Below are 20,578 nucleotides of genomic sequence, written 5' to 3' on the forward strand. Positions count from 1 at the left end.
CAGAATTGCTCTCTGTCCAAAATCTACGGTTTAGTTTCTGAAATTTCCTGGCAGATTAAAACCGTGTGCTGGACCGAGACTCAAACTCGAGACTTTTGCCTTTTGTGGGCAAATGCTCTACCATCTGAGCTATCCAAGCACGACTCATGACCCGTCCTCACAGCTTTACTTCCGCCAGTATCTTGTCTCCTACCTTCCAAACTTCACAGAAGCTCTCCTGAGAAACTTACAGAACTAGCACTCCTGGAAGAAAAGATATTGCAGAGACATGGCTTTTCAGCCGTGAAAGGCAAAGGTCCCAAGTCCAAGTCTCAGTCTGGTACACAGTTTTAATCTGCCAGGAAGTTTCATATCAGTGCACACTCAGCTGCAGAGTTAAAATTTCATTCTAGAGTTTAGTTTCTGTGTTACTGAACATAATTTTCGGTTTCTTCTCTTCTGAATATTGAAATTACTGCATGGCATCAAACTGTTGTTTATCTATGTTTCTTCGTGCTTCCATCCACACCAACGTATTTCTGCATTCTCATGGTAGTGTGAAAATCTGTTTGTATGCGGCATTAGATTGCATTTAGACACATGAAGTTAGAGAGACAAAGTGTTTGATACCTTACTCTTCCGTGGCTTATGGGGAAAGATTGATTTCCAATTACTTTTGGTCCAGTGAAGTAAGCTTTGTTGCAAACTGTCAGTATAAGTGTTTTATTCATTTGCATTTTGGGGAAATTTTAGTTCTGATGGAAAGTTATATACCTCAATGTTTCACAAGCTGTATGCTGCATGAGTGAAAACTAAGATCAGTAGCTTCGCTATCCCTGCGCAGAAATTCTATAATACTGGTGTTAACATGCTGGAAGGCTTCGGAAATGAGGAATTCTAGATTAAATCTAAGTGAATGCCTTAAATACAGGTAGCCTGAAAGGCAATGTTAGAAAGAATCAGTGGATAACACTGCATAAAAACCAAATGCACTTGTGCCTCCCCTCTGAGAGACCATATAAGGTGAGCATGACAAGCATTTCACTGCATATCTGCCCCTGGCACAGCTAAGAATTGGCAACATCACTACAAATATTTGGCAAGCTTGTCAGAGTGCATTTATTTTGGTGTGTGGACCTGAATTATTCCACTAAATTCACTTGGCATTCCTCATCCACTTCAATGACATATGCTGCATAGGTCTCACACAATGTGGGAAACCAAGAGATTCTAAGAATGCCATACTTCACATAAGTAACATCTTTCATTATCTGCAACATTGTGCTATTAGGCACTGTGACCAATATTCTATGAGAGAGACCTGCTCCCAGCAGCATCTTGTTAGCTCAGTGGGTCCACATACATCTTGTGATGTATGTGCAGTGAAAGTTGTCCGTTCTAATTGTGGTGCATACCAGTGCTCTCAAGGTCCTTGTTTTCTGCTTTATTTAATGGAGCTGAAAATTGCTAGAAGAAATTGCTTAATTACATCCAAAGAAAACCTTCACACATTAAGTCTTCTCACAATCTTCACTCGGTGAGCTGTACTAATGGTTATAGTTGCCTGCTTTATGAAAACCAAGCTGTATCAATATAAAAATGTCTCTGAAGAGCTTCGAATCAACTGTCAAATATATGAGTTTGAGTTTTGTTTGTCACATAGTATCCATATGACAGGGGAATAGTAGTGAAATATGCATACTGATTATGATTAATGTAGTTCCTCTGTATTAAAACTCTGAAATAGTAACTAGACCTCTACAGAAATTTTCTGACACTGGCACTAACTTCCTTCTACTTTGGGTAGCTTAAAAACCGGGTGATTTTGTTAGTTTAAATCTGTCTGAATACCTTAAATATAACTTTCAGTCAGCATTACCTTAGCCCTGAATTAATACACGGACCTCAAAATGTGCAGCATGCCTAGTTTGCTATAGAACAGAGCACACCACAATGTATTAGCACCGTATATTGCATACATTTACCATAAGGAATCAACCAATTACAGTAAAGCACACACTACACCAGTTACTAACAGTGGCTTGATGAACACACAAATTCGTGATGAAAAAATTGCATGAAGAATCGCTTCTAAAACAAAAAGGAATGAGATAGAAGCTTGTTGGTATCAAGAATGAAATTCAGATTGTAGAAATTCTTTGTGGAGCAATGCTCAACTACATCTGCATCTACATGGATACTCTGCAAATCACTTTTAAGTGCCTGGCAGAGGGTTCATGGAACCACCTTTACAATAATTCTCTATTATTCCAGGCTCATACGGTGTGCGGAAAAAAATGAATATTTATATCTTTTTGTGCGAGCTCTGATTTCTGTTATTTTATTATGGCAATTGCTTCTCCCTATGTAGGTTGCTGTCAACAAAATCTTTTCGCGTTCGGAGGAGAAAGTTGACAATTAAAATTTTGTGAGACTCCACCACAACGATAAATGCACTTGTTTTAATGGAGTCCATCCCAGATCCTGTATCATGTCCGCTACACTCTCTCACAATTTCGCAATAATACAAAACGTGCTGCCTTTCTTTGGACTTTCTTGATGTACTCTCAATTCTATCTGGTAGGCTTCCCACACCGCACAGCAGTATTCTAAAAGAGGACGGACAAGTGTCATGTAGACAGTCTCATTAGTAGATTTGTTACAGTTTCTAAGTGTCCTACCAATAAAACACAGTCTTTGGTTAGCTTTCCCCACAACATTTTCTGTGTGTTCCTATCATTTTAAGTTGTTCATAATTTTAATTCCTAGGCATTTACCTAAATGTATGGCCTTGAGATTTGACTGATTTATTGTGTAACCGAAGTTTAATGGATTCCTTTTAGCACTCATGTGGATGACATCACACTTCCCATTATTTAGGGTCAATTGTCAACTTTCGCACCATACAGATATCTTTTCTAAATAATTTTGCAATTTGTTTTGATCTTCTGAAATCTTTATTACTCGAGAAACAACAGTGACATCTGCAAACAACCTAAAACAGCTGCTCAGATTGTCTCCTAAATTGTTTATATAAGGGCCTATAAAACTATCTTGGGGAATGCCAGAAATCACTTCGGTTGTATTCGATGACTTTCTGTCAGTTACTATGAACTGTGACCTCTCTGACTTAAAGTCATGAAACCAGTCACATAACTGAGACGATATTCCATAAGTATGCAATTTCATTACAGGATGCTTGTGTAGTGCAGTGTCAAAAGCCTTCTGGAAATCTAGAAATAAATCAGTTTGACATCCCTTGTCAATAGCACTCAACACTTCGTGTGAGTAAAGACCTAGTTGTGTTTTACAAGAACGATGTTTTCTACATCTCTGTTGACAGTGTGTCAGTAAACCATTCATAATTTTTGAACACAATATGTTCCAAAATCCTGCCTCATATCACTGTTAATAATATGGGCCTGGTAAGTTAAGTGGATTACTCCTACTACCTTTCTTGAACATTGGTGGTGACCTGTGCAACTTTCCAGTATTTGGGTGCAGATCTTCCGTTGAGCGAAAGGTTGTGTATGATTGTAAAGTATGGAGCAGTTGTATCGGCACTCTCTGAAAGGAACATAACTGGTATACAGTCTGGATCGGAAGACTTAATGCATTACTCATGTTGGCAGCTGTTCTTCATTCAAATTCGGGAATATGTACTTCGTCTTCTGTGGTGAAGGGATTTTGGAAGGCTGTGTTTGGTAACTCTGCTTTGGCAGCACTGTCGTCGATAGTATTTCCATTGCTATCACACAGAGAAGGTATTGGCAATAAAGTATTTTATACTGCTCAGAGCAATGATCAGTAGGTGGTGCTTTTGACAGGAGCAAAGGGAGCACAGCACTGCCACTCGCAGAGTTCTGGTGCATGCGGTGTTCACAAGCAGATATTCTGCATGAAATCTGTCTCAAAAATTTTATTGGTCAGAACTGTTACCACTGGTGTGTCCAAAAATTAAATACGTTGTAGCTTTGCCATCATTACACTCGTGACTCCAGTATTCAGACAAAAGATGCTCTAAAAATTTAGGCAACAAGTGGTCTCGAGCATTAGACATCACATTCAGATTCACATACAGTTACCCATTAGACCATGTGTGTAGATGCCGCACAACAGCTCTAACTGAAGACACAACTTTCTCCAGAAACTGCTGCAGCCTACAGTGTTGGCAGATTGTGCACATAGGTGGGTTTAGAGTACTATCAGTATGGATATGTTGCTTGTCCAATGTATTGATTGGTACTGACTTAGACTCTACAGCAGCTGGCTATCGTCCAGGTTCAATGCCAAAGAGTGTATACGACATACATTCCCATGGTGGCAGAAAGACAAAATGTGCTGCTTGTTCATCACTCCCCTCCTTGCATCTCACATTTGCCCTAATGCTCAGCCAAACTGGCACTTGTGTTTCCTCTCCCACCCATTCAAATTTTCCAAATTAAATCTGCATATGACCTCTTTTTCTGAAGCTTTGTCTGTGAATGTAAGACAACCCCTACGTTAACACTTGGGCAGGCGTGCCGTTTCCTGTAACAGGAGCAGGCACGTGACATACTAACACGTGTAATGAAGTTAAACATATATGAGCAAAATCACAGTTTAATCTGAGTTCAATTAAACAATGACAAAATGAAATTAAATTATATGAGCTCAATCACTGTTTAATTAAACAAAAATAAAATGAAGTTTCATTATATCACTCTGTTGTCACATACAAGTGTTACCCCACAGTAGTGACCCACTTGAAGCATTAAACATCAAAGTTGCATCAGATCTCTGCTAACCACTTATTTGATTTCTAATTATATTTTAGATAACTGTCTCATTGTGGGATTGTGCTGCTAGCTCAGAATTTGAGTAATTTTCTTACACAGATCACGAATTTTTTCTCACCTAGCTCGGTGTTTATTTTATATTATTGCTGCTTACGTGGACGTATGACAACAAAACTTATCACTGTGTTAACTAAAGCAATGACGAAGGAATTGGTACGACCTCACAATATTGTAAAACTGGGTGATTGGTTGAAAATAAAAACTTTCTAGTCCTGTGGGTAAGGGAGAAATTAACCCCCTCATGTATCTTCATCCATGTGGAAGATACTGCCTTGTGAAATTGGATGAATTTGTTTTAAAAACTCCTGCAGTAAAACTCTTGCAGTTTTATGTAATTTGATGTAAAGTATTCATTTGTACTACTATTTGGTTCTAGTGTAGCTGTCTTCTTTTAGCACTTGACACTTTTATTTGCCAAAAGTAATTCACTTCCGTTTGATTGTAATTTTTATTTCACTTTAGATGAGAGATTTCATTAAAGATGTGCAAAGAAAGTGTGTCAGATTTTAGAACTTGTAATACAACAATTCAGTGTCTGGTTTACTACTTCCTCCAAGCCCACAATATATCTGTTCATGCTTTCTTTACTGGAGTGGTATGTTTTCCACATTTTCTTATTGTCTGGTCAGTTCAGTTCTGAAAGTTCAACAAGAAATGCAGAATTATCTGAAGTTTTCAAATCAAGACAGAACCATCTCTTATCAATATCATCCTGTCAAATTACTCATCTATCTTTATAAACTTAAGTTAGCTCAGTCACACTTCTGTATCTAACCTGTAACTATATACCAAACTCTGATCAGTACATTCTGCTGTTTCATTGGACTAACTTATTCCTTTCATTGAAATCTGCAATTATCGTAATTTTCTTCTCGCTTGATAATTCTTGTATGAGACTTTGTAGTTAAAATAGGAATACTTGTGTTAATTTATTATCTGGGAGTCTACATATCAAACTTATTGGGATATTTTGTTCCTTTACTATTATCCTAACTTTCAAACATACCCACCTTATTCAGAAACTATACATTTTTACCTTACATGTTGAATAATTTTTAGTAAGTATTATATGCAGTAGCCTCCAAGAAATCTGTTACTTGTACAAAGCTGCTGGATACAATATAATTTTCTAATTTATTTAAGATTATGATTTAGTATTCTGTACTCCTCATGCTAATTTAGGCACAGGGGCCATAACATTTCGTTGTTCCAAACATGCATTTATTATCAACATTTTTTTTCTGCTATGCTGATGAAAACCAATTGTTAAATTCATCAAAAATGTGCTTTTGCCTAAAGTTTAAAGATTCTGCTACTTTAGGCAGCTTGTCACCTTTCCATACAAATTTAATTTCCTGTATTGTTCACAATTTTCCACATCAGGAAACACTGTGATGAATTTTATAGTTCCTAATCTGGTCAAATGTTATAAATTTATTAAAATCTACAAATATTTCTACTACTCTATTACACTGTTCTGACATTGCAATTTACTTTGTTGTATTTCTCACATTGACCATTCAAAGCTGGTGAAAGTGAAATAGTTCGTGTTGACACTAACATAAAAACTGTATCTAAGTGAAAACATATTTTACATTAGGTATGTGTGTGCTTTCTTCCCCCCTGTAGGTGAAGAAAAGCGAATAAATCCATTTATGCGTGTACATGAGTCATCAGTACAGAAGCATGCCGGATTAAGTGAAGCAATTGCTACAATGGGAGCCATCAGAAAGGAGAAAGACTCTTTCAGAGCATAAAAATTTCAGAAGGCTTATAAAAAGGTACTAAAAGGCAATGTTTAATTGTAAATTTTACATTTTAATACAATGGTTTTTATGTTTACATATTTTGCTGTATATAAAAATATTGTAAAAAAAATTGCTGTGATGCTGATATTTTTAAAATACTGTGCTGTCAAGTTGTCATAAAACATCAGCAGGTAATAAACTGGTTCTATCCATTTAGCCAAACTAATTTATGTGTGTTATGACTTCAATTTCAATGAAGGAGTGTGAGTGTGAGTGTGAGTGTGAGTGTGTGTGTGTGTGTGTGTGTGTGTGTGAGAGAGAGAGAGACAGAGAGAGAGAGAGAGAGAGAGAGAGGGGGGGGGGAGTGGGGGTGTCCTCCAATAGTTTCTCATAAGAAGGAACCCGTTAGGTGCAAGGTGTGATCTTCACATGTGGCTGCCATGAGACTGGCTGTCCAACGCAAGCACTGTTTGATTTTGGATGTGACTCATGATGGTCACAGCATTGCATGAGTGAGCAGTGCTGCGATACGTATAGCCAGAAGAAATTTGAACGAGTGTCAATGAGCCACTCGGACAATGTAATGCATTGTCAGTCACACAACAGAAAAATCGACACACACATCCTATTCTGTGTTTTTAGTGACAATGTGGTTTGCTGCTAAATACAATCTAAGAAAATAGCTCATTGCATGAAATATTTCAGAACCTGCATCATTATTTTTAGTTATCACAGCTGCTAAACTATTGTACTGTTCCAGTTTGCATTACTGTGAACCTGTTGATGGTGGGAGGATATACCTGGGATGAAGTCCTTGTTTACCCTATCAGTGATGCTACAGAAGAAGTAATATGCTTCATCATGAATACATAGCCTCTATTAAAGAAATAAATGATTATCACTATGACCCTAGTGTCATGGAGTGCTTTCCAAATTTGTTGACCTTGTTGCTTGAGAAGCTTTTTAAGCATCAGTTTCTACATGCATAAACTGATATTATTTTATATCAAAAGTCATAACTTTGTGACATGTTATAACAACCTGCTCCATCATGACCCAAAAAGTAGTTTGAAGATTTTTTCATCCTACTATTGGAGAGCCACAATGTGGCGTCGTCGTCTTGTTGTAAATTGTCATGAAATTCCAGTTTAGCACTGTTGCTATCCATCGCTTTACACACTACCACCTGCTACTGTGATTGCGTCTTTGGGAGTACTCCCAGCAGCTGTGGAGTTGGGTCCATGTTGAGAGACAGCTGCCATCACAGCCACTTAGCAGCCACACATTCTGAAATACTCTTTTAAATCTAAATCATGGTTTTTTATTTGTCAGCTATAGAGCATAACAGGCCTTTGTATCATTGTCAGTCACAGAGCACCATGTTGTAAAACAACTGTTCCTCGCTACCCTCCGCTTTTCCATTACAAACTACAATGAAGACATCGGCATAAAATGTTTCTTCTAGAGCTCCTTGTAGTAACTGCTGGCTGATTCTTGTTGTTTCCAAAAATACTGGGACCAAATGCTAAAATCTGACTAATGGATTATGGTAATCATTCATTCCAGCATTTTATTGCACAGTAAGTAAATACATAGGCACTGAAGTATCATTCATTGCGACTATATTTGTTGTAAGAAGTCATTTTGAATTAAGAAATAATGTGTGTTGCCAAAAGAACATTTGTCCTTGCTTTTACTGTAATGGCAAACTCTAAGTTTGCAGCAAAGCCATTGCTAATAATCACATACTGCTGGTAAGTTTATTGTGCAATAAAAAATGTAAGTTTGCTAGTCTATATGATGACATAATCCTATCCACAGTTAGGACTGAGTAATTTTAAAAAGTGTTGCCAAACTTTCAGTATAAGGTACGTTATTTACCTCAAGATGTGCAGGGTTAGACTAAAATTACCACGTTTAATACTATTAAAGTAACTTGTTGCCTTTCAAAACAGCTTCTAAGTCATCTTGGAATGAATAAATTGAGATCCTACATGTTTTTCAAGGAAATCTTATTCCATTCTTCTTGCAAAATAGTGGCAAGTTCAGGTAACAATGATGGAGGTGGATAACGAACATCCAAAGTAGACAACAAAGGCTCAATAATATTGAGAGATCTGGTGACTGATTATCAAGACAGATGCGACAATTTGTCCTCGTGCTTATAAAACCAGTTCTAGATGACGCAAGTTGTGTGAATAGGGCCCTTGTCATCTTGGAACACAGTAGCACTGTTGGGGAACAATCCTTGTACAGTGGGAGAGAACTGATCAGTGACAATGGTCACGTGATCCTTGTCATTAGTGCAACCTTGCAGAATACCGATGAGCCCTACAGAATACAATATGGCTGCCCAAATCATCACCTAAACCCACCATGTTTCACTCTTGGGCTATGAACTCTGCCAGAGGTGGGAAACGGCGTGAAACAAGGCACATCTGACCAAATGACTTTCTTCCATTGCTCCACAGTCCAAGTTTTATCGCTTTGGCACCATATTTTCCAGTTGCAGGTATTTGAATCACTGAAGAGTGGATTGGAATGCCAGTTCACCCTGCAGTTCCCTAGTTATGGAGCTTCCTTCACATTATTTTGGTGCTGACAAGGTTTGCAAGTGTGACATCCAGTTCTGCAGCACCTTTTGTAACTGTCATTCTCTTATTTTTTGCCACAATGCTCCTCAGGGACACCATCATGACCACTTAACATACACTTGTGCACTGATTTAGCAGATTATATTTTCCCTCATTCTTTGTATGGTGTCTCCCTGAAACACCAAACACTTCAGCTACTTTGGTTATGAAGCACTAATCATACGAGCACCAACAATTTTCCCATGTGCAAAGTCACTTTGTCCTTAAATAATTTCACTAACAACTACACAGAGCACTGTTCTGACCACAAATGACACTTGCATCTTATTGAAGGCTTGGCACAGGTGCCATTGGTGATCAGATACAGGGTGTCTCAAAAGAAACTTTCTTTTTGATCTGTCAGAGTAAAATAGAGATTGAAGTCCATCAACAAAATCTTTATTACTGAAATACACAGTTAAGGAATTTATTTCTTAAACATGTCATTTAAAGGCAATCCAGTGTGCCTATTCATTCATTTAAACAATGAACAAAATTTTGCATGACAACTTGGCATTCAGAAATTGGGTTGGCTGCCGCTTCACTATTGTTATTTTCTTTAGTTTCCTTCAGAGAAGTCAGATTATTGGCATACTCTTCCACTGTGACATATCCCCATAATAAAAAATCGATAGGGCTCAAATCTGAACAGCAGGGAGGCCAATTTAAGTCACCCCTGAGGAATTTCATGAACCCGCAGCATAGACGTATTGGAAATGTGTGCTGTAGCCCCCCCCCCCCCCCCCCCCCCCCCCACACACACACTGATTTGTTGCACAAGTGAAGAAAGCTCTTCAGATATAAACTTTCTTCTGAAACACTCTGAACAGCAGTGCAACCTGTAAGCTTAGCTACTATCTGCACTTTTGTTCAAGCACGTATTTCTTGCCATGTTTCCATATTTTTGCCCAAACCCTGTACATCTGAAGAATTTTGCAAAGAATATGTTTCGCAATTCATTAAAGTGACAGACCTATGTGAGCAAAATAAAAGATTAATCAGATACAGCAAAGGGCCACTTTGCATGTTTACGAAATAACTTTATTGCGTCACCAATTCTCTTATGAAAGATATTAGAATGAATACGAGAAGAGTATTATATCCCTGTTAGTGAGTCACAATATATCATTGCATGGAATAAGATTCTTGTGAATAAAAAATAATATTAAAATAGTTTGAGCCTGTGACTCAAATTTATTTCCATGCCTCACATTGCAGTGGTGTACAAAATGTGTCATTAAATCATTTTGCTGCAGAATATTTCTATACTGATTACCCACTACATTTTCATACATACTGAAGAACAACAGCTTTTTTCATGATCAATACTTAAGACCAGTTGGCCCAGTTCTACAGGTTTCATTATGTATTCTTACAAGGTTATACTGCTACATATTGCTTATTTACATACTTAAAAACTGAGAGAGCATATAACAAAAGCTTTCAGGACTTGTGGAATTGTAATTGTTAGTTTCATATTGAATGATGGTGCTTATTGCTACTAATTCCATACCAGTTCTCATAACCAATTTAAAATTAAAGAGGACCAGTAATAAAACTTGCAGTGTAGCAATAAAAAGATTGATTACAATTCTGAACATTTATTAACATGTGATACTGACTTCTAAGTACACAAAAATCGCTTTAAATTAGTCTCATTATATTTCTCATCCATTCATAATTCATTAATATTGTTGCTACTGTCTGATTCAGCAGTATCAATAATGGGAGTCCATTGCCTTCAGCATACCAGCCAAATAACTTAACCACTATGCTATGGTGGGATTTCAAAAATCAATGTTTATTATTGCAGCCTTATTCATCCAGTGCAGTGGTCTTTAAGTGTCTTGGGTCGACAGCGAAACATAAACACTTGTGACTCCTTTTGCACATGACAACTAATTCAAAGTATTGGGTAAATAAGCTTATGTTTCAAAGTATAATAATTTCTTTATTAATTATTGGAAACACATTTCAATCAACTTTGTCATCAGTTCTTCAAATCTTGAGAGAAGATTGGAAATTGAAACTTGCATCTCTTTCTCTACAGTCGCATGTAATCTGTATTTGGTGATGATGACTGCCAGTGCTAAAAAAAAAACCTACATCAAGTAAGTTGGATCTTGCAACAAGTATCAAAACCTGTAGGGTCTTGTTACCTACTTGTGGATACTCCTGCTTCAATGTGCCCCAAAACCCTAGCAGTAATGAGGAAATTAACTTAGATTTCAATTGTAATCTGAAAAAATATCAATAAGTTGCTCTTGTTCTTCAAAAATAAGTGTTGATGGAAGTTCTGTACATAAATTTTAAATTTACCTCTTTTTAGCCAGTAGTTCCCAGTGATTTCCCAGGATTATCTTTTTTTAGTTTATTATTCTTTCCATGTCACATCCATGACTGGAGCAGGAAGCAGCTCTGTAATGGGACAGAGTATCATACGGAATACATATACCAGACCTACCAACAACCGAATTACTGCAGCAGGTTGCTATCTTGCAGCCATGTTTCATCTCGTAGTATGCTACACAGAACTCATGCCCTTTACTGCCGTCTAAAAATATGTAGTAAAATGTCTTCTTTTTGTAAATTTACTTTACAAACACAGGTTCCACCATTGGTCAAGTGTACCATAATGGGTGGGTGTGCCTTTAACCTGTAGCTGCCACCATCCATTCAAGAGGAACCAGCTTAAGTAAAAAGGTATCTACTGGAGTGATAAATTATTTCAACTTCCCCAAAAAAGCTCTTCTTACACATATCTTTAATTGGCTTCACTGACTCTAGCTACATTGGCATGAAAATAAATACAGTGACAAACTGAGGTTGCAAGCCAATGTCACATTTCACTCCAGTGTTCAATATACACAAGAAGACAAAGCACTCCTAACCTCTGTCCAAAATAACAGATACCAACAAACAGTGTGTTTGATTCCATGTGTGGCTGTATATTTGTTAGTTTAGTTCATTTCATTTCACACATCATCTTCCGTACATATCGTAGTAAACCTGTAACACAGTGCCGTGTACCAAGATATTATAACACTACTGGTATTACAGCTTACCTATGTACTTACCATAAAGAAATAATGCTTATTAAAAAAACTCCTAGCAGCAGTAAAGAGAAATTGACATAAGCAGCTGCAAGCTTGAAATAATTGTGTATTTCAGTTCCTGACCATTATACAAAATCATGTATTCTGTAGTAAAATGCACATGAAACACAGTTTATGATGTTGTCTCCACCAATGACAACTTTTATTTATTTATTTATTTATTTTGAAAAAATTAAACTTCAAAGAGCATGTTTTATGTTAAGGTTGTATCTATGACAGACACAAGGACACTAATACATAATTGTAACAAAACAACTGTTGCAAAATATCATGTATGTTTTAATGCTTATTTAGCATCCAAATACCTTTTTATCTTCAGCTGGAAGGGTGTTCCACCGACTAGCTAACTGCCTTGTAAGTTCTTGACGAGATGTTTCTGCTTCTCCTTTTTGTTCATGTCCTAAGCGTTCCATAACAATTGGCCGCTGTTCTTGACAAAACTGTAAGAAAGGGTTTGCTGGCCGTTTTGGAGCATTTGGATCAGCATGTTTAGTTCCTTTACGTTTTCCTGTTGAACTATTCCCAGATTTGCGACTTATCTTCTCGCTTGCTGCAGTTCCCTATAAGTATGGAAAATTTACTTATGTATAGTGTGATACTGACATTACAATCAAGACAAATAATAAAGATTTTTTACTGGTAACCTGGCCATGGTGGCAGCACCATTGTTTACACCCAAGAATCACAGAGGGGAGAGGGGGGGGGGGGGTAACAACAGCATGCACTCCAGTATTCTTAAAATTGGAGTGCTGTCACATGTATTTAAGTGCTGCACAATGGAGTTCCCATTTACTGCAAGACCAGAATGTGAGCGTATCAGTAAAACTACCTTTCTTAGTGATATTCCTCAACAATGACTGTAGATTTGTCGTCTACTGTTTTGTTTGAAGCCATATTGAATGACTTTATATTTTCAGTTTCTCTGTCCGTCACCATCATGATATCTCTCCTGTAGTAGCAATAGAAATTGCACACTTTTTTTTCTCTCTCCATGATGCACAGCCCTCCAAGTCTTCTGTGTCATCACACTAAATCTAGTATCACAAAAACAGCAAATGCAAGATGACTGTGTGGTATAGAACATAGGTGGGCAACCAGTAGCCCAGGACTGGATTCAATCTGGCCCACAGAAAAAATCTGGGTTTCACATGAAATGAGACCTTCCTCAAAAACAGGTGCTATCCATATCAATGTGCTACCCCATAAAAATTAAAGTCGTGGACACTATAAATTTGACTTTATGCATTTGGAGCATTGCTGTGACGAGGCAGCCCATGAGTAAGTATGTGAATCAGGCCCATGGGGTGCCAAAAGTTGCCCCACAAACACACGGCACAGGGGTAGTGTATTTGGCTAATAGCCTGAAAGTCCCGTGTTCGTTGAAACATGTGTAAGGGGCCTTTGATGGCAACTGAAAAGCAACTTGAATATGATACACAAGTCACTGAAGTATCATTACATTGAAAGGCTCGCACCAGAGTAGGTGACACACAACATTTATTAGCAGGAAAAACATCAGCTGTTATTTTCTCAGGTTAAGAATGAGATGCTTGACATATCAAAACTATGTATTATACTCTGTTGCAAGACTCCAGATCATTTGTATGGAATTTAGCATCAAATGGAATGATAGCATCAGTGGAATAAAGAGGAGGATGGCGCTCCCTTAAAATATGAAAAGCTCAGCTTTCCTTGTCTCTATGTATTTTTAAGTTTTTTCTGCCCCTTTCTGCATGACAGTCCAGAGATTTCCTGTTACAATCATAGAGAACTGCCCACAGAACAAAACTCTTCATTCACAACAATTAAATGTTGCCTAGCATTGTTGTTTGACAATTGTTCACAGTGAGGTGATCATGAAAAACAAATAAATCGATGGCTGCTTTAGTTCACTTTATTGTAGAAGAACTGTTCTCTCATCCGCAAATAATTATTCATTCATTCAGCCATTTACTAAAATCAAGCCCCATAAATGGAAAAGTCCTGGTTTGTGTGACAAAAGCTGTGAAGTTTGTGCAGGCAGTTTTCCTTATATTGCTCAACATATTGCAGAAATCGCTACCTGATAATACATTTATCTACATGGTAAACTCAGGCCATGAAGGCCCAACAGTACCGACCAGCTACCGTGTCATCCTCAGCCGTCAGGCATGACTGGATGTGGTTATGGGGGGTATGTTGTTAGCACACTGCTCTCCCGGCCATATGTCAGTTTATGGGACCAGAGCCACTACGTCTCAATCCAGATTGGAGCCACTACTTCTCAATCAAGTGGCTCCTCAGTTTGCCTCAAAAGGACACGATACTTGAATCCTGACACAGTTGGCATCGCGTCCATTCTTACATAATTTGCACACCATTGACTTACTTACCTTTAACTTGCCAACTTTTGCTGTCATCATCTCTGTCAGCGCTATCAAACCTCTTTTGTTCTCATCATTAGTAAAATTAATTATTTGTTGCTTGAGGCTTTCCTGGTTCTTGGGCAAGATGTAAGACAATGTGAAATTTCCACAATGTTTAATCAGTGCAACTGATCACCATCTTCAGGTGTGACGTACACATTGCTGAGACTGTGACTGAAGCCTCCTATTTATGCCAGTCTGAGAAGAAAGTGCACAGGCATGAATGTATCAAATTTGGCGACCAGTAGTGCAGATACCCTGATTGGCAGTGAGAGTGACAGCTACACCATGTGATCAAAAGTATTCAGACACCTGGCTGAAAATGACTTAAAAGTTTGTGATGCCCTCCATCGATAATGCTGGAATTCAATATGGTGTTGGCCCACCCTTAGCCTTGATGACAGCTTCCAATCTTACAGGCATAAGCTCAGTCAGGTGCTGGAAGATTTCTTGGAGAATAGGTATCGATGTCAGTCAGTGAGGTCTGGCACGAAGTTGGTGTTCCAAAACATCCCAAAGGTGTTCTATAGGATTCAGGTCAGGACTACGTGCAGGCCAGTCCATTACAGAAACGTTATTGTCGTGTAACCACTCCGCCACAGGTCGTGCATTATGAACTGGTGCTCGATCATGTTGAAAGGTGCAATCGCCATCCCCAAATTGCTCTTCAACAGTGGGAAGCAAGAAGGTGCTTAAAACATCAATGTAGGCCTGTGCTGTGATAGTGTCATGCAAAACAACAAGGGATGCAAGCCCCCCTCCATGAAAAACATGACCACACCATAAAACCACCGCCTCCGAATTTTACTGTTGGCACTACACATGCTGGCAGACGACGTTCACCATGCATTCGCCGTACCCACATCCTGCCGGATCGCCACTTTGTGCACTGTGATTCAATGTCTTTCCAATGTTTACGCTCCTTACACCAAGCGAGGCATTGTTTCCCATTTACCGGCGTGATGTGTGGCTTATGAGCAGCTGCTCGACCATGAAATCCAAATTTTCTCATCTCCCACCTAACAGTCATAGTACTTGCAGTGGATCCTGATGTAGTTTGGAATTCGTGTGTGATAGTCTGGATAGATGTAGCTATTACACATTACGTTCCTCTGCAACTGTCAACAGACGAAGTCGGCCTGTACGCTTTTGTGCTGTACATGGCCCTTCACGTTTCCACTTCACTATCACATTGGAAACAGTGGACCTAGGGATGTTTAGGAGTGTGGACATCTCGTGTACAGATGTATGACACAAGTGACACCCAATCACCTGACCGCGTTCAAAGTCCGTGAGTTCTGTGGAGTGCTCCATTCTGCTCTCTCACAATGTCTAATGACTACTGAGGTCAGTGACATGGAGCACCTGGCAGTAGGTGGTAGCACAATGCATTTAATATGCTAAATGTGTGTTTTTGGGGGTGTCTGGATACTTTTGATCACATAGTGTATGTCACCTGTCAGACAATGAACCAACAACTTCAACACATGCTCAGCATCTGTCAGTCACACTGTGTGTTGCTGCACTCCAGCAGCCTCTATTGGGATCCGCCTGCCAATATACTTATCCACATTGGCGTGTGCCCATCCTTGCCACTATCATCTGAAAATCTATGTCGCCACCACGGCGTCATCCCTTGTACAACCAATAGTTCCTCTTTGTGATCTTAACATGGCCAGCACTCGATCCCATGGTGTACTAAGTCTGTGCTCTGTGTCCCTGTTCAGCACATTAGTAAGCTGTGAATTTCCAATGCTGCTTTAATAATGCTGTCCCAGTACAAAGAGGACAATGAGAGAATTTTGTCCTGTACTGAGACAAAGCTTGACTGCTGCAGATTTCTCTGCTGATCCAGATGTGTGTGTCATCAATGTTGAACGCATCTGTCCTCCACAGTGTGACAAGTGTGTCCAATGTATGATGGCCCGCAGCTGCAGGTAATCTTACAGACACAAGGCCTTCTTAAACCACTGACCACTGTCATCTTTCACACAGCCCAAAAGAGCTCACAGCTTTGTTGGCGGACAAAAGACGCATTTAGCTTTGTTTTTCTAATAATCTTTATATTTTCAAAGAAACACTGCCAACCTACAGCAAGATGACCATTCCTCTTTGTTCTTCACTTTCTTCCAGTTTCTCATTTCATCTAGAATGTGCTGGGCACAAGGCACACTGAATTTTACTGTTCAGAATATCCATCCTCTAAAAATACAGTACAGAGATGACATATCTCATCAGATATGCTGTCTGAATTTGATACGGCTCTTGCTCTGTGGACCAACATCCTAAGCAATCGCTTCATTTTGCATCTTAGACAAAATGAAGAACTGGAATAAAGTGAAGAACAAAGGGGAATGGTCATTTTCCAATATGTTGGTAAAGTTTATTTGAAAATAGGAAGATTATTGGAGAAACATAAAGGTAAATGCGTCTTTTGTCCGCCAACAAAGCTGTGAGCTCTTTTGGGCTGTGTGAAAGATGATCTTGCTGGCTAAACTATGAGGTCTTTTATGCTCCTCGAATAACAATCTTGGTTTAAGATGTTCTGGTGACTGTCACTAGTCGTGTGACCAATGTATTTCATACTAATGCTGGGTTACCAATAGGTGCTAAGGATAACTTCAGTTGTTTTCTACCTGTCCAGTCTCCTGATGAAACACTTTTGGCCTAATTTCCTCCGTTTTCAATGCAAGTTCCTCAGTGCCTACAAAGTGCCTCAAAAAGGAATTGGAGTTTGTGCAATCATCCATGAAACAAGCAATGATTCTTGCACACAACCAATACATACTTGTGCAAAGTATTGCAGAAGGTGCACACATGCATAAAACATTTGCTGCAAAAATTCAGGAGCCAACTTCCGTGACACTTATCTAGCACGCTCTTTGTGAAATTGGAGATCATGCACAGTGTGGTGTGATCAACCATGACTATGGCTGCTTAAATGCCACATGGCACTTTCAATTTTATATCACAATGACTGCAGTGTTTTCAGAAGTTACAATGCATTGTGCCTCACAAAGAGTGTTGACCATGGACATCCAACAATTTGGGAACTTCTAACTTCATTCATAGACTGTTGTGACAAACATGCAACACCATGTTGGATCTTTACAAACTACAATACATGTCACACTTACACTATGAGAAACCAAATAACAGAGTACTGTTGGTTGCCAAAGGGGTAGCTATCTTTGTGCTACTTCAGACATCTCCATGACAGCGTTCAGGGAGTAAACAATCAGGACACCATTAGCAGCATGTTTACCACATTCTCTCTTTTCTTATGTGTTTATAGTTTTCATTTGACTCTTCCTCATATATAATTATGTTACATGTATGACATTTATGAAACTGAGCCTTGGTTAAAGCAAGATGTGGAGAGAGCGGGGGATAAACAGAGAATAGTAATGATATGAAATTTTATGCTAACAGAATCCATGAGGCATCGTATCATATGAAATCTTCTGAAAGCCATCTAACACATACATTCGTAACAATTTATGTGAGGAGCAATGTCTGTCATATTAGTCTACTCTCCACAAGTGTGTTATGTTGCATGTTAAGCTTCTTAGAATTTCTCCTGCCATTCTGCAAAATATTGCTCTAATAACGTATAAATCAACTTCTGATACATTTCTCGAGTTTGTATTTAAATGTTTGATATATTGGTTCTTAAAAGACTGGGTGATACAATTAATATCACTAAAGAAGTATGGTCTGATCCATTTGCTGAAAATATTGGAGAGAGTATATCATGGCCCATGACACCATTCAAGTTCTGGACAGAGAATTTTAACAGATATAACTGTAGATGTGATTGTTTATATATGACAGAAGGAAAATGTGTAAGATCCCTCAGGGAAGAGGCAGTAATTCAATTTTATCAAATAAAACATACCTGCTTTCATGAAATATAATCCTCATGTGACTTCTGTGATTTTTATAGGTATTTAGCTTTGGGAGACCTATTTTGGTTAATTAGTACCTCAGATTCTAACAAGCTTTTGATCTGTTCATTGTATCATGAATCTTTCAGACTAGTATATTCTGCCTCATATGGATTTCATTTTCCTTCACTAGTTAACAGTTCTCCCTTTAACTCATCTGTCTGTGGTCTTATTCATAATTTAGTACTCTAATTTTACTCACAGTTGTATGAAAGTTATTACTAATGGCCCAAATCAAACTTACACAATGAAGAAAACAATTAATAGAACAAACAATGATTGAGATGCTAGACATATGAGGTTCCTATGTTACTACCTGCTATTAATCACTCAGTGCAAAATGTAAGAATGACTCCACTTCCAACCACTTTTTCAGCATAACTGTGATCCTCTAAGCTTCAGTCTTACAGGGATAATGTTTGAACTGCAATTTTATTCGTATCATTAACCAATTTATTTCCTGTAATTTTTCTCGCACTCTTACTCATTAGCTCTTCTGGTGATGTGACTAGGTTCTCTCCCACCCATTATTTTGGTTATTAGGAATAACAGAGGTACCTCTGATCAAAGTATTAATTCTTTTAACTACTGATTTTTTACCACAAAACTGCTTCAGTTGCAACTTATTTTTCTGAGGAACATATCCTTTGCGTGGCTTTCCTTTTGTAATTACATCCAGTTCTTGATGAGATTCTTTGCAATTTCACTTGTTTTCTTGTTCAAATCACGAGGTATCAACCTTGGCACTGACGAAGTTCACTCGAGTAATTGATGTTATTTTTATAAATCAACAGGAAAAGTGTAAAAACTCTCAACTGCTGTTAAAATTCTAGGTTTTTGTTATAAAGAAAAGCACATTTGCTACTCTGCTATGTCATGGTGTTTACATTGAGCTGACCACACCTTGCTGAAGTCTAATTGTGCACTGAGATGACATAAATAAGTATATGCTGTGTTTTACTAGATAAACTTCTGGGTAGAAACTGGAGTCAAATCCAGGATTTTGGCCCCCACCCCCCTTCCCAAGATCTGCCTCTGGCAGAGCTTAAGGCTTTAACCGTAAGCTTACTGACATACTGGACATGGCACACTGACAGGGCAAAAGTTTTCTTTTACCCATGTTCACACCCATTTTTCAGTGCCTTTTCATTTTATCTGAATCGTTAACCATGTAATTCCATACAATAATATTAACAATAAACCCCAACACCATGGTAATAATAAGGCAAAGGTATAAAATGAACTATTTCATCATATTACTTTTATTATTGAAATTACTGTTTTTAAAGGTATTTAGTGTACTCACCTGCCTCAACATTTCATTAAACATCTTTTTGATAACATTTTATTGCTGCAGTTTACAAAAGATTTTTAAACCCAGAGAAATTATTTTTTCCATTAATCATACTTAGGGACATTGTTTCTTGTTACTGCCAATTTTTGTGTTTTTGACAACGCTCTTTATTTTGTCTTAACTCATTGTTTATCAGAGTTTGATTTTCAATAAAAGCATGGCAGTCAATTACATTACATTTGTTTCTATTACTGGAAAAAGGAAACATTTATATTACAACTATGAAATTATTTAACTCGCCAACCAAATACTGTCGAAAGGTTTTCGAAGTAAGTGTCACAATATGATGTTCTCTTCCAAGACTCTGTGCTACTTCTCTGTCAACACTTTTCAATAATGTGAAAACAGTCTCTTGAAATCCATTTGGAACATGGAAGCCAAAACTGTCTACAGCACAAAACAAAAAAAATTTGAAAAGTCCATATTTTATGTTGGCTTAGAAAGTTATTTTTTTCAGTAAATTTGAAAGGGATTTACATCCCTTCAGCACATCTACTCTGAAGGTACCTGGTATTCTAAATACAGTAGTAAACAGGCTCCCTGCTATGTCACCATTAA

The 20,578-nt window shown here is 38.0% G+C and overlaps 2 protein-coding genes across 5 annotated transcripts in view; one reads left to right on the top strand and one right to left on the bottom strand.

Annotated features, from left to right (window-relative positions):
• LOC126162994 (hydroxyacylglutathione hydrolase, mitochondrial) overlaps nt 1-20,578 on the top strand; it is a 95,729-nt gene that overhangs the window by 67,709 nt on the left and 7,442 nt on the right. For all 4 annotated transcript variants that reach the window (XM_049919854.1, XM_049919851.1, XM_049919853.1 and 1 more), the window contains exon 6: nt 6,447-6,598. In XM_049919854.1, the coding sequence (XP_049775811.1) occupies nt 6,447-6,574 (128 nt within the window). In that variant the 3' untranslated portion in view covers nt 6,575-6,598. The remainder of the gene's footprint in view (nt 1-6,446; nt 6,599-20,578) is intronic.
• LOC126160666 (TCF3 fusion partner homolog) overlaps nt 12,181-20,578 on the bottom strand; it is a 30,452-nt gene continuing 22,054 nt past the window's right edge. Inside the window, exons 4-5 of the mRNA XM_049916921.1 lie at nt 12,620-12,874; nt 12,181-12,207 (exon numbers count right to left, since the gene is read on the bottom strand). Coding sequence (XP_049772878.1) covers nt 12,181-12,207; nt 12,620-12,874 — 282 coding nt within the window. The remainder of the gene's footprint in view (nt 12,208-12,619; nt 12,875-20,578) is intronic.

Source organism: Schistocerca cancellata, chromosome 2, assembly GCF_023864275.1.
Source record: "Schistocerca cancellata isolate TAMUIC-IGC-003103 chromosome 2, iqSchCanc2.1, whole genome shotgun sequence".
NCBI classification, from domain to species: Eukaryota; Metazoa; Arthropoda; class Insecta; order Orthoptera; family Acrididae; genus Schistocerca; species Schistocerca cancellata.